This window comes from Callithrix jacchus, chromosome 3 (genome assembly GCF_049354715.1).
Source record: "Callithrix jacchus isolate 240 chromosome 3, calJac240_pri, whole genome shotgun sequence".
In the NCBI taxonomy this organism is placed as follows: domain Eukaryota; kingdom Metazoa; phylum Chordata; class Mammalia; order Primates; family Cebidae; genus Callithrix; species Callithrix jacchus.
In genome coordinates, this window is record NC_133504.1 from 8,642,276 (window position 1) to 8,665,396 (window position 23,121).

The 23,121-nt window shown below is 39.3% G+C and overlaps 1 protein-coding gene across 38 annotated transcripts in view; it reads right to left on the reverse strand.

Annotated features, from left to right (window-relative positions):
• Positions 1-23,121, reverse strand: part of TENM3 (teneurin transmembrane protein 3) — a 651,969-nt gene that overhangs the window by 57,138 nt on the left and 571,710 nt on the right. For 23 of the 38 annotated variants that reach the window (XM_035292578.3, XM_078366207.1, XM_078366206.1 and 20 more), the window contains 7 exons: positions 15,600-15,816; positions 14,469-14,588; positions 13,660-13,921; positions 7,946-8,213; positions 6,466-6,609; positions 1,405-1,654; positions 638-658 (listed from right to left, as the gene is read on the reverse strand). In XM_035292578.3, coding sequence (XP_035148469.1) covers positions 638-658; positions 1,405-1,654; positions 6,466-6,609; positions 7,946-8,213; positions 13,660-13,921; positions 14,469-14,588; positions 15,600-15,816 — 1,282 coding nt within the window. The remainder of the gene's footprint in view (positions 1-637; positions 659-1,404; positions 1,655-6,465; positions 6,610-7,945; positions 8,214-13,659; positions 13,922-14,468; positions 14,589-15,599; positions 15,817-23,121) is intronic. The other 15 variants (XM_078366209.1, XM_078366208.1, XM_078366204.1 and 12 more) reach the window with 1 other exon arrangement.

The window sequence follows — 23,121 nt, forward strand, 5'->3', positions numbered from 1 at the left end:
TTCCTCCATAATAATGGCAATGAAAACATTACTTCTTAAATCTAGTAATTCTCCCAGCTTAGGAAAATATAAACTATAGGCAAAGAGGAATTTACCAGCAAGGTAATAATTAAGCTTAAGCTGTGGGACTCTCACTCACATGGGTCTCTTCCAAGCCACATGTTCACATAATTGTATGTTTAAAAAAATTGCCAAGGTAAAACATTTCTAGATTCTTTTTCTTAAAGAGTCTCCAATAAAATATGACCTGTCCTAGAAATTCATCAAACTATGCAGGCCTTCTCAGACCTCCCTACTACGCTTCAGATTTCATTCTGTTTAACATGGCTTAGATTGTGTCGTCAGTAACTAATGCTTGGAAATCATTGTTGCTATAGAGATATTCCTTCTACTTTTTTGCAACAAAATTTATTGTATGAACCAAGTGAAACAACAGTTTCTCAAATTATATCACATAAGGAACTTGCAATATATTGTATCATAATTGTTCAGTTAAGCACTTTGAATTCCTCCCATGATCTATGATACTAAGTTTCCTCTCTCATGATGAAATATTAAAAAACAATTTCAGACAGTCACACTGAAATGAAAAAAGGATATTTGAAAATGTACAATAACCTTAAGGTAAGATGCTTACCTATGTCTAAAATCTTTATTTCTTGGTGGAAGCAGATAAAAAAGGTAAAAAAAAGAAAGCACAGTTAGAAAAGCTTCTAAAATACGAGTTGAATTCTGAGATTTTAATTATTTGTATGGAAAATTGCCAACTTGGCAGAAATGATACTGGAAATGAATTCTGTAGTCTAGAGCTTACCAAATAACTTACAGAATAGAATGATTTGATAATCGCACATAAACGAACAAAGCAGAGACAATACGTTACTTTTATTACTGGCATTATGGCTAATGGATTAACCCAAGCTGAAGATCCAACATTCTAGTTAAAAGTTGTAGCCTTAATTCATTTAATAACAGGTCCTGAAATCACAGGAAAATCGTTTCCACCTTAATTTCAACCACTGTGAAATAAAAGAGCTACACCTTTGTCACAGGGTTATCCTAAAGAAAACAAGAGAGATTTAAGAGGGTCACATTGAAATGTGAAAAGGATATTTGAAGACATACAATAACCTAAAGCTCTATCCTTTTGGAGCACAGAAAATTCACTGACATCAGTAAGATATTTTATATACTGGGTGACTTTAAGCTCTTTAATACATGCACGAGACAGTATATATGTGTTGAGCTTCTTCTAACATAAGCAAGAATTTGACTTCTTTCTGGGGAAAATTTAAGACCCTGGGATGGTATATTTATGTGAATAAATTAGTACATCAGACTAAACATTTTTTTTAAAAGGCGTGTTTAGCTTTGATTAAAAGCCCAAATTTAGGAAAGACATACCTTAGTTCTAAGACACTTGTTACGTTTCCAGAAGGGAATATCCTCCGCACATAGTTGAAATCGCCTACATACAGACTGCCGTCAATCCCGCAGGCTAGTGCCACTGGGGCCAGTAGCTTATTACCATCAGCTTGACCATTGCAACTGGGGCAGGAAATGCTGCGCCTTCGCCCATTGCCCATGATACTACTCACGACTGGAGGCTGCTGGGAGATAAACTGGTTTTCCCCATTTCCCTTGTACAGTATACCTAGAAGAAATAAAGTGCATTTTCCCTTATGATGAAAAAGTGTAAAGGTGAAAAGCAAAAAAGCAAACATGTTCATTACTGATCTAACTATAACTGAGTGACTTCTAGGTCTGGATTAAGACATTCTTTCTGGTGGTGGGGGGGTCTTGCTTCTTCAGCCTGGCTGGAGTGCAGTGGCACGATCTTGGCTCACTGCAACCTCTGCCTCCTGGGTTCAAGCAAGTTTCCTGCCTCATCCTCCCAGGTAGCTGGGATTATAGGCATGTGCCAGCATGCCAGCTAATTTTTGTATTTTTAGTAGAGGTGGGGTTTCACCATGTTGGCCAGGCTGGTCTCAAACTCTTGACCTCAAGTAATCTGCCCACCTTAGCCTCCCAAAGCGCTGGGATTACAGGTGTGAGCAACCACACCTGGCCAAGACATTCTTATTTGAAGCTCCATTGGAAAGAATTCTGTTCAACTACCTAGTGTAAAATATTACATGATAAAGTATATAGAATACACAAAACGTGCTGTCTACTGTGAACTAATGTCTGGTGAAAGGAACAAAAGACTATGAAGAATTAACTCCCCAATTCTCAACATCAGTGATGATCAGTCATGGCTATACATTGAAATGGTCTGGGGAGCTGCCAAAAAATATTAATGCCTGGTTCCCACTCAGAGAAATGCCGGGTTCATTTGTCTGGGTTCAGCGTGAGCCCTGAAATTTAGAAAAACTCTCCAGATGAGCTTAATGTGCAACTGGGCTTGAGAACCACGTTCCATAATGTTCTTCAGGGAATAACAAGTTTGCCTAATTGTTAATCAATATAAAAAATATCCAATCAATAAAAATGTGAACCAGGAATATAAATTTCTTCCTTATGAATTTATCATATTCTTTGAAGTTAAAAAACTTTATGGAAAACAAAGGCAGAAAATACACTTGAAACTCCAGCGCCGCTAATGATGATACAGGCTTATTTCAACTCTACCTACACTGTCAAAGACTACGCGTGCACACACTGTCATCCGATACGAGAACTCATGTACATGCAGTTATTCAAAATGTCAAACATAGCAAAACTGCTGTAGAAGGTCAATTTATGATTCCAAGTGAATTCTGCTTTAAGGCATGGGCCTGTCAATAATTTTACCGAGACAAAATGCCAATCTGCTCTTTTATGGTCTTCAATGAAAATCTGAGCAAAGATTCCAAATAAATATTAAATATTTTCATAGTTAGACCTGAGATGTGAGTTGAGACTTTAACTGTATTCATTTTGCCACTGCCACATACAGATGAGTGGCTGCACCGTGCTGTGATGCACACTGTGGCGTCAGCTGCTGTTGTTCCATGCATATTTTATGACACTTCTCAATGTGCTATTATCTGTATAAACCACCGGCTGCTTTGACTTTAGACTGGCATATATTATATTTATTGAATGTCTCTGTCCCAAAGCCGTTCTCAGAGATAATGACTCTACTTCTCAGCAGACACACTGTTAAAAGAATACTCCCATGAAAGTACAATCAGGAAACTTGAGAAAGTGCTTTTTCCCCCACTTTGGGATAATTTTAAAGTGAAGAAGGAATTAGAATAATTACGTTCTCCTTATAGCTCAGCACATTTTAGGTGCATTCTGTGATTACTTTTTCAATGCTTTGCTATTTAGGTGATGTAATAATCATAGCAAATTTACATAAAGAAATCAGGGAAAATAAAACAGGTTTATTCAAATTTAAGAAAAAATAAGCTAAATAAGATTGGATCATTACAAGAGATGAAATGCATTTTGCTTTGAATATTCAAAGAATACATTAATGAGATCTAAGACTCTTCTCTCTGTGATTACTTATTTGATAACGATGGAACTATCATTTCCGAAAGAGCCAGTTGTGTGATTTTCATCGGAAGACTCCTACGCGGCAGACTGCTGCTCTACCGTGTCTGATTTATTAGGTCATTACTTTGAATGACTGGCCCTTCATGCTTCTTTTCTATTATGACAGAACAGAAAGATGAACATTAGAATATTTATTTCCATGTTTCAGGGCGCCTACACGAGTAACTGTCAGCGTCCACGCGTCTGTCTTCCCTCCTTCCTCAGTATCTTTCTATACCTCATCCACCTTGTCATGACTAGGAATCACTTTGTTTATTCAATTAGACACATGTCACTTTGGAAAGCCCCTACTCGTCAAACTGTTCTTGGCTAAAATTCTAAACGGCAGTCTGTTCACCCTGTGGCTGAGGTGAACATTTAAAAATAACATTTATTTTATTTTATTTATTTATTTTTTTCCTCTGTCACCTAGGCTGGAGTGCAAGTGGCGCAATCTTGGCTCACTGCAACCTTCGTCTCCCGGCTTCAAGTGATTCTCCCGCTTCAGCCTCCTGAATAGCTGGGATTACAGGCACCCGCCACCAGGCCCAGCTAATTTTTGTATTTTTAATAGATACAGGGTTTCACCATGTTGGCCAGGCTGGTCTGGAACTCCTGATATCAAGGTGATTCACCCACCTTGGCGTCCCAAAGTGCTGGGATTACAGGTGTGAGCCACCCTGCTTAGCATAAAAATAACATGCATTTTAAAGTTTAGAACTTTTTTTTGGAGGACAGCATTTTGGGTAGTTTGGCTTTTACATCTGCCCTGATATTTTAATAAAAGTTAACTGTAGGTTATTCTGCTTTAGAACATGTATGTATTTATATTATACATACACAGAACATCCACGTTTCTGAATTTGCCCCTGAATAGATCGTGAGTTTTATTCTAACAATGGTGAATAACAGAGGCATGGGCTTTTCCAAAGCTAGAGATGCCTGTAGTCTCCCTATTGATTCATAATCTCTTGAGTGAAATCCTGTAGCTAATTGGTTATGAACTTCACCCCACATTCTCATCATAACTAAATGGCATCTAGAGACGTTTGCCCTAGTTTTGTTTGTAGAGGGCTTCTGAAGGAATACAGAAATATGTTCAAACTGTGTGAAATACAACTTTACATAATTTCATCAAGAGCAGCTACTGGCATATTTGGCATATGGCTTTGCATTTTAAAAGACCAGGATTGAACCTTGTGTTACTGATAGAACAGAATGAAACTCCTACTGCTTCAGACAGCACTGATGAGCTAAGAGAGGCTCTGAGAGAACACCGGAGTCCCCTGTTTGGTCAGGAGTCCTGCCCTTTCAATGTGTGCTACATGTGGCACCAGTTATCAGCTCTGCTCAGTCTAGGGTGCAAACTGAACTATGTCCAGGACATAACTGGAATGAGTACAGAGCTTAATAGTGCTATCGAATAGTGAGGCAGGGAAGGGTTTTTCTGTTTTTTGTTTGTTTTCCCTTACTACTGATTTTCTCAGTACTATTACTTCCTAAGGGAAGGTACCAGCATTTCCTTTTTTTTTTTTTGGCACGATCTTAACTCACTGGAACCTCCACATTCCAGGTTCCAGCGATTCTCCCACCTCAGCCGCCTGAGTAGCTGGGACAACAGGCACATGCCACCACACATGGCTAATTCTTTGCATTTTTTGTACAGACAGGGTTTCATCATGTTGGCCAGGCTGGCCTCAAATTCCTGACATCAAATGATGCGCCTGCCTTGGCCTCCCAAAGTGCTGGGATTACAAGCGTGAGCCACCGCATCCAGCCTGGCACAAGCATTTTCAAGCACTGGTCTGAAGACTACTTTAGACTGTGTACATTTGGAAGGTTAAAATGCATCCTCTCTAACACCCAGAGAAAAAAATTTTTTAAGGAGGAATGAATGTTGAAGCAACATTAATCTGAAAAAGTGACCATTTACTATAAACATTTAATCGTATTACAAGCTCAGGTGAACATTCTGAACCTTCCAAAAACCTCTGCAAGGTCAAGAGCTAGGTTATTTTGCTGAGATTCTGGCTTTTTTTCTCTGGCTATCAGCAAAAGTAGAGTACTAGCATGACAGGGTTTAGAACAGGAGGACAAAGCGTAACAGGCTAACTTAAGTCTTGCTTTTCTAGCAAAGCACCTTTAAGTTGTCTGAGATGCAGCTAGTATGTGGGGAAAATGTTAGAAACACAGTCTAGACAACAGAATTGTGTTTCATATAAATAATATTCTTGAGATTAAGCTGATCATATTTTGCCAATATTTCTCTTTTGGTTTGTGACATCTAAAACATGCTTCTTCAGAGTATATTCACTATCACATTATCAGGTCTACTCCTAGGAATACTTCTGATTCTTATTTTTTTCTCAGGTTCTTCATTTTTTCCCCTAATATTCACCAAGTCAAGTAACAATATGTGCGACCCCACATGAGCGACAGAATATTTTATTTCCCTAATAGTTTAAGAAGAACTGAAAAAAAAAAATCTAGATACTCAGAGTAATTACCCAAGAATTAAAACCTATGAAAAATATTTTGAAGTCACATAGTTTTTTTACTTTTTCTTTATTTTAAAAACAAATCCCCTTCCCTGCATTTTTTGGTAAAGCTTTCTCAAGGACTCTGGTTCACACTCACTGACTCACTGTAGAATGAGACACTCCTAGGTGAATCTGTGCTGACGACTCCCACATCGAGATCTTTCATTGCAACACCAAAGTCAGTCTTTTACATTCTAATGGGAAAATCATTTTGGCAATGGATACACGAACATTTTAAAGTATATTAAGCAAGTGTTATATAGTTCCCACTTTAGGCTTTTATAATCTTTAAAAATTCATCTTTTTTTTTCTTTCCTACCAGTTCTAATGCTACAGCATGGAAAGGATAAAAGTAAGTTGGAAGGTGAGCAACATTAGCTATCTATGAGCAAGAGCTTACCGTTCTGCACATCCAGCACGTGATGTTTGTCTAATGTCCAGCCACCCATGTTGGACGCATCCAATTCATAGCCCTGCAGAACGGCAGTCCTCTTTTCCCAGAGAGTCAGGTCCAAACACGACTCATACTCATATCCAACTGACACTGGAATCCAAACAAATCACAGCTCATCTTTCTAACTACTGGGGGAAATGCAATTTATTTTATTACTCAGAAAAAAACTGCCTTTTTCGCATCTGTGTTCTGAGAGTGTATTTCCATTTATTTATGAGCAGTTTATTTTTTGGTTTAAGAAGATTTGACTATATAGAAAGATTTTAAAAAAATCTCCAAATATTATTTTCTACTGATTTAATGGAAAATGAGTGTTTTCTCACCCCCCCAACACCACTCCTTCATGAGGGGTTCACAGCACAAAATGAGGTCCAGATTGGGCACCTGGTTAAGTAATTTGATCAGATAAGTCAGTTCCAAAGGCTGATTAGATAAGAACAACTAAAAATACTGTTTGCCATCTGAATAATTAGAACTCATTAGTTTTCAAGAGTGTTAAATTATGAAAAATATTTACAGTAAGATTCAATGGAACAAAAAAGCAAGCCAGATTATGATATTAGGTTTACATATTATCATCAGAAATAAACCAGCAGGAAATTAATATGAATAAATCACAGATGAAAAACTTTTCAGAGTTCACAATGAAACATGGATTTTAAAATTTAGGAAAAAGTGAAAGGAGAAGTGGCAACTACTGGGTTACTTCAAACTAATTCAAGTCTGAATTACACATTCATTTCACAGTATAATGTTCTATTTTAAGGTAAATAACAATTAAAACAGAAACATATCATTCTTTAGTTTTCTACGTGCTGAACTTGAGCCTGAAGCTACGCTATATACCTATTATCTTTCCATCTCTCTGTCTCTCAACACATCAAACTTTGATTGCATTGTCCAGTCATTCAATAAAACAACTGATTTGATGCTTTCAGATTGTCCTACCGTTGAATGAACTGGCCCTTCTAGTGAAAACAACTGATGTAATTCATGGACACAAATGTCTGATATCCTGTTAATTACCAATACGCATTGAAATGACATTAGTGTTAGATACAGAAAACAAAAACAAATAAGGAAACCCAGGGAGATAAAGTTATAAAGAGAAAAAGAAAATGAAAAAACAAAAAAGGGACACAATAAGAAACACGGGGGGAAAAGGATGTGACAGCCTGAAATCTCATTCAGAGCATTCCGCTGTAACATCATTTCAGGCAGAAAGACTGAGATCTTCTTCTTGCCACATAGAGTACTTTTCTTTTCCCATAGTAGATCTAAACCAGCCAAGGTATAATATCCCCAGGACAACCTTATTCTCATTATGTTCTGTTTATCCACTGACTTCCATGGGTTACAATTAATTTATGACAGTTTGACTTCGAGAAAAACTTTTCATTGTAGTGAAGATTTATATAGAGCTTACCGACAGCTTCAGACAGACCGTAGACCTTCTGATTATATGCATCTGTTTTATCCCATATGAAAGTATAGGCCAAGTTCGGTGAGGCAGGAAACCACTTTTGGAAGAGTCTTCCTACTACAGCTACCATAAGATGAACCTTCATTAAATTAAATGGAATAACAGACTGGGTCATGGTGATCTTGAGAACTGACTTATATCCTGCAGCTCTGGAACTCAAGTAGGAGAGCTTCAAATCTGTTCCAGGAATTGTGGTTTCCTCGTGGAGTACCTAAGTTGGAATAAAGCAGAAGTTTCAAACTGTGATCATGTATGACTATTAGATAAAATATATTTATGTAGTATATATTCAATATATTTGTGAATAGTGACTCTTTGTGTCTTAATTTAGTTACTCTTAAAGACAAGGCAACTAAAATAAGACACAAAGAATCCCTATTCACAAATATGCATTTGAGCTGTTATCTTATTCAATAATTAAAAATAACTCTGCTGCCAGCCCAAATGTCTCTTCCTAAAAGCCTCTTGTCATTTATTCTGAGTTAATCATACCTCGGGTGCTACTCTTCACACGGGAAACACTGTGACTGCTCCATCAGGCTGACATGCACTGACTTGTTAGTGTAGTAGTCACAGTGGATTCTCACTAACCCATCTTTCACCCCATCACCCTGGAGAATCAGAGCAGACGTTTGTAAGATGGTTAGCTCAGATCGGGGATGCAGTGTAGGCCAAAGACCTGGCCTGTACCAGCTGGCTCATTTAGAGACTAAACCAATACCTATAGCCTCATCAGCTGTCTGGTCACAGGCTATAAAGACAGTAAGGATAACAAAAAAGACCAAATAATTTGGGTTAATTTGTAGCAAATTCCATATCCATGTTGAGAGGTAATGTAATAATAGCACATTGTCATAATTAAAGATTGAATTCCAACTTATTGATTTTTAATATGATGGTAAATTAGTTAATATTTTAAAGCTCCATACAATTGCTCCTAGACAGCAACTAATATGTTATTAAATGCACGTAGAATATAACAATCCACAGTTTTTATTTGAAACTGGACTGTAAAAATTAATATAATTATGTGCAAAAGATTTATCTCCTTCCTAAAATTTTAAAAATTATATGCTTAACCTCATAGATTACCAGTCACCGTGACTAGCTCAATGAATGCTGACATTTATATTAACAAATGCAAAGTACATTATGCCAAAACATTACTTATTCTGAAAAACATATTTTGTATAGCATATACAATTTTTCTAAAGAGTTCAGATTCTCTTTACCAATGCTCCTGTTAGTTTGGGGAATAAGAACAGCTCTTCATAGCCTTTCTTCATATGCCATAAGTGCGAGGCTATTTGTGTTCAAGAACGAGCAACAGGAACTCACTACTTTCTCTATGAAGAATTGAACAGTACTCTCAAAGGCTTCCTCACATTGCCCTATCAAGATTCATCATTCAGACAGAGAGGGCTGCCTTTTCATGTTGGAAAGATCTTAGAATAGTGAATCAGTGTTCAGCAATGTTTCCCCTTTCCCCAACACCTCCACATAGAACAGTAAAGGACGATGTGTACCTGCCATTTCCAAATGTTAATAACTTCAGTAAAACCCTAAAAGACCCCCTATACTGAGGGTAGAGCTGTCAGCTTCAATATAAACAACCACACAGTTGCAAGTAGCACCAACAAATAGACGAAGGAAACTTCCATTCTAGCCTGTCAGTTGGTGCTGGCATGAAGAGGGATGTGATGCAGTACAGGAGGGTAAGAGGCAGTTTTTTTTTTTTTTTCTTTTGAGACAGAGTCTTGCTCTGTCACTAGACTGGACTGCAGTGGCATGATCTCAGCTCACCACCACCTCCACTTTCCGGGTTCAAGCAATTCTCCTGCCTCAGCCTCCTGAGTAGCTAGGAATACAGACACACGCCACCACACCCGGCTAATTTTTTTGTATTTTTAGTAGAGACAGGATTTCACCATGTTGGCCAGTATGGTCTTGATCGCCTGACCTTGTGATCCACCCTCCTTGGTCTCCCAAAGTGCTGGGATTAAAGGCATGAGCCACCGCCCCTGGCTCTAAGAGGCATTTCTAAGGTAGATACATGAACTTATTACTGTTGGAGTTTTCCTTCAAACATGCTGACGAAATTCAGCCACAAAACTGTCTTAAGCAAAATAGTTTACAAATATATAATAACTTTTTAGAGCTGGGGAAACCATTCAATTTAAGATTAAGGGCACTTTTGTAAGACTGTAGGCTGTAAGGGTGAATGGTTTAAAGAGAACTCATTGTTGTCCCATAATCAGTGACATATCAAATGAGTTACTTTGAAAACTAGATTCTGTGACTCCAGTGCTGGATAATATGGCCCTGGTAACACCTGATTTAACCCTAAAGCACACCATTTATTTCCTCTTATTTTCAAAATCATTTCCCATACATTCGATAGGTTTTTCATGACTAAGAGACTCTCTTATTAATATTATATGTATTTCCTGTGACCTTCCTAAACTGCCTCTCTATTTCGAAATATCATGTGTTATACTTGATTTTAGTATCTGTAATTTTGCTCATTAAAGTGTATGTTTTTCTGATGTAATTTAACTTGACCATGTTATTTTGCATTAGTGGGAAAGGTAAATCCAGCCAAAGTGGGAAAATAAACCATCAAGCCTACTTCTGCCAGCTGCACGAGCCGTAAATACCGTTCCCGACCCTGTTAAACATTTGGTTAGGAGCCATGTCCTGCCAATTCCATCTTCCAATCGCTGTCTAACACGCTCCCTCATCTTCATTTCCACTACCATTGTGATTGCGAGCCCCTCCATCTGAGTCCCGGAGACGTGTGGATACACACTTAACAAGAACAGCCTGCTCACTGATTTCTGTCTTCCACCAGTATCTTCTGTACTTCTGCCAAGTGCATTTTGCCGCTTGAGTTAGCTTTAGAGAATTGCTGAAAAAACTCCATTGGTGCACTGGCTCTGCATCACCGAAAGAATTCAAGGTTTCCATTGGATTGCGTCTCAGGGCCACGTATAAGCTGGCCCTGGGTCATCTTCTGCTTCCTTCCCGATTATCCCCGATACAACATGACTTGTTTTTACCATTCCACTGTTGCTTCCACATCTTCCAGCTGAAACGTGCTTTCTTCCCTCTCGAGCCTAATCCTTAAGACCAACCTCCTCAGTGATTCTTTCTTTGGCTTACTTAGGAATTGGCCTCTCCCTTGAACTTGTCTATTTCTTCATTAAAATCTTTATTGCATTTAGAATGATAGGATGCATGGCTGCTGCTTCTTTTTACCCGAGTAAAGTATCTTGTACATAGTAGGCTCTCAGTATATTTTTCTGGAATATCTGCCTACTGAATGGAGAAAAGACTCCATGTATTCATGGAATTGTTGACTATTTGAAACCCATTTCAATATCATAGTTTGCTAGAAATTTGGCACCTACAGACAGATACTGACTGTAGGTAAAGTATATTTTAGGACTGCCTATGAAGTTCAGAGGTCCTGCAAGAGGGGCCTGGGGAGGAAGTATTAAATTGATTGAGGGTACAACGAACTTCTTAAAGTTTCAGCTCAAAGTTGGCTTGACCATTTTACAACGAATCCCTGAGGTGTTGCTGCCTGTGAGCCTTTTTGATTTTGTGTCAGCCTAGACCCTTCTGGATCACCTCCTGAAGCCTCCATCTGTACTCCCTCCCTAGGTGACCACTCCCAGTGCTTGGTATTTATATGTGAATGACTCCCACATGTACCTCTTGAGTTTCAACCTCTTCCCTGGACTCCAATCTTCTGTGTCTGCTTCTACCCGCAAAGACTTCTGTCCAAGCCACCATGATCTCTCCTGTGGACAGCTGAGGTTGCTTCCTAACTGGTCTCCTTGTTTCTACCCTTGCCCGATATAGAATATTCTCAGCCCAGAAAATCCTTAAAGGAGGAGATCAGTGACTATTACTGCTCCGCTTAAACACCTAAAGAGTTATCTTTGCCATGGTCTTCGATGGCTTGTGATTTATTTACCGCTGACTTCACTCCAGCCATGCCTGCTATCCTCTTTGCCATTCTTTGAACAACCCACTCATGCTGTACCTAGAATCCCCTTCTATTTTCAGGGTTTATTCTTCTACTTTCTTAAGGTTTGTGCCGAAATGTCGCCTTGTTGAAGAGATTTTCTCAAACTGTATTACCTCTACCACTGTCCCCTGCCTTATATTTCGTTGTCCCATCACAACCTGACATATTTCTTGCTGACTGCCTCTCTCCGCTCGTGAGTTGGGAAGCTCACTGAGAGCAGGTACCTCATGTGGGTGCTTTACCGCTTTGTTCCCACATAACAGTGCCTGGTACAGAACAGGTATTCAATAAACAGCTGGAGAATGAATATGACAAAGCTGCTATGTGCTGCTGTATTTTGATGACCACAGATTTTTCCTTACCTCTTTATGAATATAGTCCATTATTATGCTGTATATTTTTGAGACAGGGTCTCACTCCTGGTGTCTAGGCTGGAGTGCAGTGCCACTCATGACTCATGCAGCCTTGACCTCCCAGGGCTGAAGTGATCCTCCCACCTCAGCCTCCTGAGTGGCTGGGACTACAGGCACATGCTACCACACCTGGCTAATTTTCTGTATATTTTGTAGAGACGGGGTTTTGTCTCAAACTCCTGGGCTCAAGCCATGCTCCCGCCTTGGCCTCCCACAGTGCTGGGATTATAGTAGTGAGCCGCGCTGCCTGCCAAAGTCCATTGTTATTATACTTCATGTCCTACTTTTCAGATCTGAAAGAGATTTCTGACTGAAAACATATGAGATGGTACACAATCCTCAGATATTTCACTACATGAAACAAATAGGGAATGTATAGCTATTTCTTAAAAAGTTACATTAATGAATATTTTCTGTCAAAAACTACCTTTTCCAAAACACTTTTTACTTCCAACAATGAAACAGTGAGCTGTTGAGACTAATAGCCATGTATGATAGTGAGCCGTATCAGTAGCACTTGGTACAACGTCAGTCAGGCAGGTACACTTAGGCACTAAGATTTTTTTTTTTCCAATAAATAAATAAATAAGCAAAGACATTAATAGTGATTGAGTTTAAGCTAGTTTTTTATTTTTTATTACTACTAATAAATATGTACAGATCTATCCTGAAGAAAAAGTATTTTGTTTGAGTGGATCTTTAAGAAATAACTAGATATCCTACTATAACAATACCTACTCTAGCGTGTGCACACACAATATATATATATTTCATTCTATAGAATTATTTAGAGAGCTCTGGAATTCTATAATCCATTTTTTTTTTTAGGCAGAGTCTCACGGTGTCACCCAGGCTGGAGTGCAATGGCACTGGTTCACTGCAACCTCCACCTCCCAGGTTCAAGCAATTCTCCTGCCTCAGCCTCCCAAGAAGCTGGGTTTACAGGCACCCACCACCACGTCTGCCTACTTTTTTTTTTTTGTATTTTTAGTAGAGATGGGGTTTCTATGGGGTTTAGTAGAGATGGAGTTGGCCAGGCTGGTCTTGAACTCCTGATCTCATTATCTGCCCACCTTGGCCTCCCAAAGTGCTGGGATTACAGGCATGAGCCACTGCACCCAGCCTCTATAATCCATTTTTAAGATTCTTTGGCAAAACATGATCTGAAGATCTTGTATCTACAAGAACTGCCTGCAAGAATATTTTACCTGTGTTTCAGGAATGATGGGACTGTCTTCAGGAGAAGATCTGAAAAAGGTGGATAAAGGCGATGACACAATAATGGGATTTGGCCTCACGAATCCACTCAGATCACAGCTGGGAATGTCATTCTCTTCTTTCTTCATGACGAGGGTATCCATCACATAAAAGACATTCCATGGAATCCACACAGTATGATACTGAGTGAGGAATGGGGATCGTTCAAACACCAAAGTTAGAGAAGCCCCACCATTTGCCACCAGGTCAAACCTAAGAAAAAACAAGGTATGCTTAGTGAATGGTCTGGATCCCACGAAACCACCAATACACACTTGCTCCAGTTAATATGCTTTATAAGAAAATCAACTTTTTCTCCCAACTTTCATGTGAAATATTTTCAGCTCTATAGAAATATTCCAAGAGTTAAACAATAAATACTCATATGCCCTATGTGTATTCACCAAATTCACCTTTTTTTTACAAATTTGCTTTCCATTGTCTCTTTTTTTGGAACCATCTGAGCTCAAGTTGTAGACATTACAAAATATTACCCTTAAAGATTTCAACATACATCCACTAAGACAAAGTACATTCTCCTACAAAATTACAGTACTACTACTGAAAATAAGATCAACTTTTAAAGAAGCCTGTGAGTATATGACTTTAAATCTCTGCCATATGTACAGTCACAAGTTTCTGGAGTCTAAAAGTTGCTGCATTTCCACATCAAAAAGGACAATCAAACATGCCAGTGGTGCAGGAAGGTCTAGTTTTTATACTTAACGCCTTCAGAGACGCTGTGACGGGACTGACTCACATTCCATCCTGGCGGGTGATGGTATATCCATATTCTGGGTAATGGAAAAACGAGACATTTACTCCAATAAGTGGAGTCCCATCAGCAGTCAGTACTTGGCCTCTGATGACAGATGCAAGGCTGTTGGAAAAGCAGAAGAATTGGAATGAACATCTGTCTTTTCAGGCCAACGTTATCATGATTTATAGATAACTCGACCTAACAATAAAATAACACCATTCTACGTAATCAATCATTATTCACAAAAACCCGACCTGAAATACTCCCAAAACAATGTCCCTTTCAATTCAGTGCAATTCACATTCTCTGAATGCCTTGTGTTTATTCTGGGTTTTAATTTGTGGCAGTCTGTTTTTCGGAGAGTTATCAAGACTGATAATTTAGAGATGAATTTTTAAAATGATAAACTCCGTGCTTTCTTCGTAAGTCATATATATGGTGCTCACATGAAGAAAAGTAGTCTCTCTAATTAATTCTGATGCAATCAGTAAATCTTCAGGGACCAAGAAGTACAAGATTGAAGGGGGCAGTAAGGGACATTTGTACAACAACTTTTAATCAACTGCTGGGTACAACTGCATTAATGCTGGTAAATGACTGCAGACCCAGGAGTTCTAGTGTAAATCATCTTCTTTTGCTCAGTGAGACACAAGACACCTGCTTTCACTTACTGGTTTATTTTCAGGTCATTACTGCTCTGTAAAGCACCAAATAGCTTATGCAATCTTACTGCCATGCCATCAGCAACTCCATTACATTAATTCATAATTTATATTATTTAGTGAGCTCAGCTAAAAAAAAGTACACTTCTGTTTTGCCTATTGGAGTCTTTTCATTGCTTTTTTGGAAACATTTCCAACTGTGCTAACAAAGTCAACTAGTTAAATGAAGATTTATTGACTTTTTAATGTAATGCCCTGTTATGGCTCAGGTACTGAAATTGACAAAGTATGTGAACTGTGTCAAAAATGCTTGAAATGCAAAGTGTGGTGAAGAATTTGCAGAAAGAGGAAAAACTATATTTAAAAACCAGCACTTTCCTCAAGTTCACAGTCATCAATATTTCACATGAAGTGCACATAACCGTTGGTAACATCACTGCATATCTATACAAGGAAAAGATGCATTAACCTCTTATTGAAAGGACTTTCTCCAGGTATAACATGGGTGCTATCAGATCCTATAAGAAAACTGATTCGATCATAGAAGGACTTGGCAGCTTGCTGAGAAGGCGACTGAAGGCTTTGGCTAATGATGTCCTGGGGATCTGGCAGACCCCGGCAGTAGGGCTGATTCTGGCAGGAACTCTGCAGGCAGCAATCGGGGTCCATGCAGTCAATGAGTCCATCTGTGGAAAGAAGTGTTCCCCAGTAAGATAATTTTCCTTTTGATGCCATAATGTAGAATCAGTTTTGTTACTTGACTGTTTTTTTCCACATCAAGTGACTTCCCACTGCCTATCTGATAGTAATTTCTATGAGGCATACTTTTTAAAACCAGAAGAAATACAAACACAATACAGTCATGCATCACATAATGACAGACCACATTTACGAGGGTGGTCCCCTAAGACAGTGATACCGTATTTTTTCAGTACCTTTTCTATGTTTAGATACACAAATATCGCTGTGTTACAACTGCCTCAGTATTCAGTAGAGTAACACGCTGTACAGATGTATAGTCCAGGAGTGTAGTAGGCTGTGCCACCTAGATTTGCTAAGCACACACCATGATGCCCCCACATGATGAAACTAGCGACACCTATCTCAGAACATATCCCCATCATTACATGACACATAAATCTACTTGAATCTGCCTTCACAGAGAGTAAACATTTGGACTAGAGGTGGTTGAAAAGAATCATTTAATGCTTGTTCTGAGTAAGAAATAAAAAATTAGTGATTAGAACAACCTATTCGTGGTAGTATGAAGGAATATGAATTAGTCGTAAGTAGAACTATTCAAATATCCTGTATTTTAGAGAAAACGCATTAGGAGTCAGCACAGTAAGTGTGTATGGTAAGCAGGATTCTACATAGGGCGAAGCTCTAAAATTTGGGAGAGGGTCAGAAAATAAAAGTTTATGAAGTGCAGCAAACACAAATCAATATAAAATGGATGAAATCAGCCAACCACCTTTCAAGAAAATAGCTCTTCTGGCTGCGCGCAGTGGCTCATGCCTATAATCACAGCACTTTGGAAGGCTGAGGCAGGCATATCACCTGAGGTCAGGAGTTCGAGACCAGCCTTGCCAACACGGTGAAACCAATATAAAAATTAGCCAGGCACAGTGGCAGATGCCTGGATTCCCAGCCACTTGGGAGGCTGAGGCATGAGAATCACTTGAACCCAGGAGGTGGTAGTTGCAGTGAGCCGAGATTGCGCCACTGCACTCCAGTCTGGGCAACAGAGTGAGACTCTGCCTCAAAAAAAAAAAAAAAAAAAGAAAAAAGACAAAGAAATAAACCAACTCTTCTAAGGAAGGTAAAGTGTGTTCCAGATGAAATCAGACATTTCCCAAATTTTAAACAAAAGCCTGGACTCCTAGAATACATGCACTAAAATGGAGGCAGTAATTAAAATGCGGTAAATGTAAATCATCCATAATATGATAAAGTATAAGAACTCCATCATGAAAAATTGACCTATAGTATTGATGATATAAATGGAATAATAATGAGAAGAATGTGCCAGCGTATTCTCTGGGAACATCAAAAGGAAACTATACTCAATGGCTCATGTAAGCATTCTGTTGAAAACCTATAACCAATCCATTCGTGGATGAGTGTTTCAGGTTATGATTGTTTGATAATATTATTCTCTAAGGTCAGGTTTTACTGACCAGTTGAAAATATAATTTTTTTTTTCTGAGACTGAATCTTGCTCTGTCACCCATGCTAGAGTGCAGTGGAGTGATCTGAGCTCACTGCAACCTCTGCCTAGCGTGTTCAAGTGATTCTCCTGCCTCAGCCTCCTAAGTAGCTGAGACTACAGATGCCTGCCACCATGCCCGGCTACTTTTTGCATTTTTAGTAGAGATGGGGTTTTACCATGTTGGCCAGGCTGGCATTGAACTCCAAGCCTTAAGTGATCCACCCGCCTAGGCCTCCCAAAGTGCTGGCATTACAGGCATGAGCCACTGAGGCCGGCAAAAAACATGAATTTTTATCTCCTTGGTAATTACATTTATTGGTATAGGTTAACAAAAATACTAGTTTCTGGCTGGACGTGGAGGCTCACACCTGTAATCCCAGCACTTTGGGAGGCCGAGGCGGGCAGATCACCAGGTCAGGGGATCGAGACCAGCCTGACTAACATGGTAAAACCCCGTCTCTACTAAAAATACAAAAATTAGCTGGGCGTGGTGGTGTGAGCCTGTAATACCAGCTACTTGGGAGGCTGAGGCAGGAGAATCGCTTGAAACAGGGAGTCGGAGGTTGCAGTGAGCTGAGATCACACCACTGCACTCCAGCCTGGTGACTGAGAGTCCATCTCAAAAAAAAAAAAAAAAGTTTCTGAAGAGTTTAGTCACTCTTAGGAGAATCGACAAAACAGTTTTAAAATCTTCAAACTTAAGTGTGAAGTCTTGGTTTGATCCTATGATAGCAAGCTCAGCCGAAAATATCTAGATGATCCCTATGTTTTATTTACACAATGAAAAAAAGTCTTTTACTTTGTTTGAAAACTATACTAGCCACTGATTTATGTTAGGCTATTCTTATTAATAGAATATTAGTGGCTGGGAACCGTGGCTCACGCCTGTAATCCCAGCACAATGGGAGGCTGAGATAGGCGGATCATGAGGTCAGGAGATCCAGATCATCCTGGCCAACATGTTGAAACCCCATCTCCACTAAAATCACAAAACAATTAGCTGGGCATGGTGGCACACACCTGTAGTCCCAGCTACTTGGGTGGTTGAGGCAGGAGAACTGCTTGAACCCAGGAGGTGGAGACTGCAGTGAGCCGAGACTGAGCCACTGCACTACAGCCGGGGCAACAGTGCAAGACTCCATCTCAAAACAAAACAAAACAAAAGAATATTAGCTTGCCCCTTCATTATCTGACAGCAAACTGCGATAAAAGAAAGCAGACAAAGTTGAAGTAAATCGCCCAGTCTAAAAGGCAGGTCAGCAACAACACAGGTAAGGTAAGAAACCAGACGTGAGGAGCCTGGCTCAGTGCCCTCAAGTCATTGTGCCCATGTGAAGAAGAAATGTAGTGAGTGCTTGTGCTTCCGGGACACATTTCCCTTTCTTTGGGCAACAGCTCTAACTTTTCATTTGTGTACCTGGCCTTCCCCGCCTCTCAGTCCGTGTGCGTAATCCTCCCTTCGTGTTTGCTTCAGAAACCTACGGGTGCCCTAACATGTCTAACACGAGTGAATTTCAGGAACAATCTAACGAGATTCTTACCCCTCGACCAGGCTTGATCTGTGAGGCTGTGTGGCTGGGACTGCTGCAGCCACCTTGCTGTCATGATAGAAGCTGCTGGAAGTGGGGCCATCCCTGGGTAAGCAGAGCCAAGGGCTGGAGCAGAAACCAACAGGTCAGACAGAGACGCAAAAACCTTTGAGGTTTTTGCCATAAGCTGCACTTGACCTCTGGGTTTTCATAGTCATAGAAACTAAGGCATTCCCTTTTTCCTTAAGTCTGTTTGAATTAAATTTTCTGTCACCTGAAATGGATAGTGACTTATCCAGAGACAGTAACTAAAAATCTCTTGACTATTTCTTTTGCAGGTGGGGGAGAAGAGGCAAGGCTTAGTAAGTGAATACCTGAATTAAATGTATGAAGTTGGCCTCTTTTCACACTAATATTTTAAGTTTCTGTTACCATAATTTCTATACATGTGAAAATGTGTGCGTCAGAATTTCTGGAAGCAGATCTGATTTCATACAGTTTCCTTATGACAGTATGTATTTTCCTGACTATTATGTTTCTAAGATGATGAGTTGCAAATCATTTGAAACTGCATGTTTATTTCTCTGAAAAAAACCTAAAATCATGTTTTAAGAAAATCAAATGAAAAGAGTTTGGAAATTTTACATACATTTATCAAAGTATTACTTTCTTAGGCAAAAGGGCATGAAGATGAAAAATTTATAAATATTTTTCAATATTTCTAGTGGAAGAAAGATGACACAATGCTATTCTTATTTTTCATGAGGATATATAATAATAATAATGTAAAACATTTTTTCTCCCTCTCTTTCATAGAAATAGAAGCATAGTTGTTAAGATTCAGAATTCTAAAGTAGTAGACTGTTGACCTACTGCCCCAGTAGCATTTCTGGCTTCAAAAAAACAATTAGCCAGGCACAGTGACTCATGCCTGCAATCCCAGCACTTTGGGAGGCCAAGATGGGAGGATCACTTGAGCCCAGGAATTCAAGACAGGCCTGGGCAACATAGCGAGACCCTATCTCTACAAAAAGTTAGAAAAATTAGCCAGGTATGGTGGTGTGCACCTGTAGTCCTAGCTACTCGGGAGGCTGGGGTGGGAGGATCACTTGAGCCCAGGAGTTCAAGGCTGCAGTGAGGGATGATCCCACCACTGTGCTTCGGCCTGGGCGACAGGGACAGACCTTGTTTCGAAACAACAACAATAACAAAACCAAAATAACAAACGAACAATTTTTTTTTTAAAAAACCTCAACCTTTCCATCCCAATTCTTAGTTATTGTTGACATTTTATGAGGAATTTTTAAAATGTGTTTTATGATACAGTACCTTCCGTTCTCACTCAATGGATTTAGAATGGGTACATATGCTTGGGAGAAAAACAACACAAATATCTGATATTCTTGCAGGTTTTCCCCTTGTAGTCATTCTTCAACAAAAGTAGAAATGACTCAATAGGAAAAGTACTTCCAAATATTCTATTTTATCTCCATTAATCTGGCAAATTAAGGGTGAAGTGCTCCTTACCCTCTTCTCCCCCGTCATAATACTCCCACAGTGTCTTCCCCTGGGCAATGGACAGTACAGTTGCCAAAGAGGAACGCTCAAATTTAGTCATTCATCTTTGTGAGTTTATAAAAAGCAAATGTACATCTGGCATGTAGTCTGCAGGTCATAAAACTACATGAGATTGACACCTTCTGAACTAATCAGTTGGAAATGCATTTTCACAAGCCTCTCTGCTAACATCAATCAGAGAAAGAATCTCATTTTCAACAGCCAAGGTGCAGGGACACACTGTTTGCTATTTTTCTGCAGACTTTATCAGTAACTTGCCCAAGCAAGTGACGGATGGTTATGAATCTGGCTTCCTGTAACTTGAGAAAACATTTTTCTTTTTTTTAGTCTGTATTTATATAGCAGCTAAGGCTACCTAGTCCAACTAAGTTGATTACCCACTTGCCCAAATGTATAGTGTAGTAAAATTGTCTTTGTGGACTAAAGCTTCTCAAAAATCATCGAGATTCCATTTTAGTTTCAGAAATATTAGGTTGGCTTAAATTTATATTGGTTTAGAAGCCATATCTAATAGCATTGATCATAAAAAAAACTACATAAATCAAAAATGCTCAAAACCCACTGAATAACAACTTCAATGATCAGTTAAGAGCCTGCCTTCCTTCAGTTTGGGCTTTGCTATCTACGTGGTACCCTGATGCAAAGTAGAGAATACCGTTATGCTTCCCTCCCCTCAGTTCGTAATGTTAATATTATCGTTAGCTTTTCTGTCCATTATTTTTAAACATGCTCTTGTCCTTCTTTGGACATTTTCACTGGTCTTTTACAGTGTCTGGCAAACTTATTTTGTAGAGCCAAAGTAAATACATTTGGCTTTGTGGACCATATAGTCTCTATAGCAACTGCTCAGCTCTGCCTTCACAGACAATATGTAAATGAATGGGCATGAATGTTTTCCAATAAAACTATTAAGAAAATCAGGCTGTGGCTCAGGGGCCATGGTTTGCCAATCCCTGGTCTTGCTTCAAGTCTCTATCCTGTCCTATTTCCTATTCTTTATATCACTCTTGATTTTTTTTCTGACCGATTTAAACAATATGGGTTTTGTTGGATTACTGACTACAGGTCTCTTCCCAGGTTACCATCTATGTGTGCTGGCTTTACTTTGCTGGTCAGTACTCTCACTTTCTTCGTTTAAGGAACTATGGATACTTTTGTTTTTCAAAACCTTGGTTTACAGACGGGATAAAAAGTCACAAATTTTCTTTTTTACACAAAAGATAACTGATACCCACTGTCCTTCCCCACAGTATTTGGTGGTTCCCCTCGACTCCTCAACCTCCAAGTTTCAAGGGTGAGTGAGAAATCCCCATGTCATATTTTATTTGTGGGATTCAGAATCTTAAAGGTACACAGGTGTAACTTTTGTTCTTCTTTTCAGTCACGTGCTGTAATATGCAGGAAACTCATTTGCTCGGTTCTGGATTGGGATCAGGCTTGGTTTTCTGCGCATTCTTGCTCTTCTACATCAGTGCTCTCCTGGTGGCTTCGCTCCCCACTGTTCACACCATTTCAATGCTAATGACTCCATGCTGGACATTCTCCTGAACTACAAAGCCACAAATTGCCTTCTAGATATTTGGCTTGGATACTACACAGGCATCTAAAACCTGACATGTGTAACATGATTTAACATGTCCATATATGATCTTCTCCTCCAAACATGCTGCTGCGGTCTGTATCCACAATTTTGCAGTACCTTATTGTACCTGAGGGATTCTAAAGGTGCTGTCACTATATAAAATAGAAAGGACTAGGATACAAATGAAGCTTAATTACTAAAATATAATTCTTGGCACTCTTTCTATAATTAGAGCCCCCCACCCTCACCCCCCCTTTTTTTCCTTTTATTTCCTGATGATTAGTCCAAAGGCTGGGAGTAAGGAGAGGATTAGGTACTTAGGAGCAAAGAAAGAGTGAGCTTGGAACTTTTGAGATGATCCCTAACATACTGTACTACTTGCTTTTACAATGTGTTAGCAGAAACCAGTTGGTTATAATGTAGAATGATGTGCTTTCTGCCCAAGTGGTAATTCACCTTGGTTTGCTATGTTAAAACTGTAAAGACAACAGAACATTAATAAATATCTCTTGTGTAGCAAAAAAAGAAAAAAAAAAACACCTTGCTCAATTGCCTGTTTCAGTGAATGGTTCTGCCACCCACCCCACTGAGCTTATCACAGTCAAAATCGGAATGTCATTCTTGACCCCTCGTCTCTTCCTTTTTCTCTGCACTTAATCAATCACCAGTTGCTTCTTTTCTTTATCCCAAATCTCTTTTGAATCAGTCTATTTCTTTCTCTTTTCCTGAAACTACCCATCAAGCCACCACGGTCCTCTCTTGACAAACTCTTAACAATAGTTTGTTTTTCCAGGTTCCAGGCTTGCCCCAACTATTCATTCTCTACATGTTAACCAGAATAACCTTATAGAAACCAAATTTGATGATTTCATTTCTCTGGCTAAAGTGCTTCCTTTACTTGGTCTTCATTGCCTTCTGAGTACAGTCACAACTCCTTAACATGGCTCCTGAGACCCCTCACCACTCTTGTTTCCTCTGCCTGGAGATCGCTAACCTTCTCTCTGCCTGCTCCGCATTGCCCTCAATTCCTTCAGCAATCATCTCAGACAACTGTCTCATTCAGCTCCTAGAGGGCTCATCTCGTTCACTT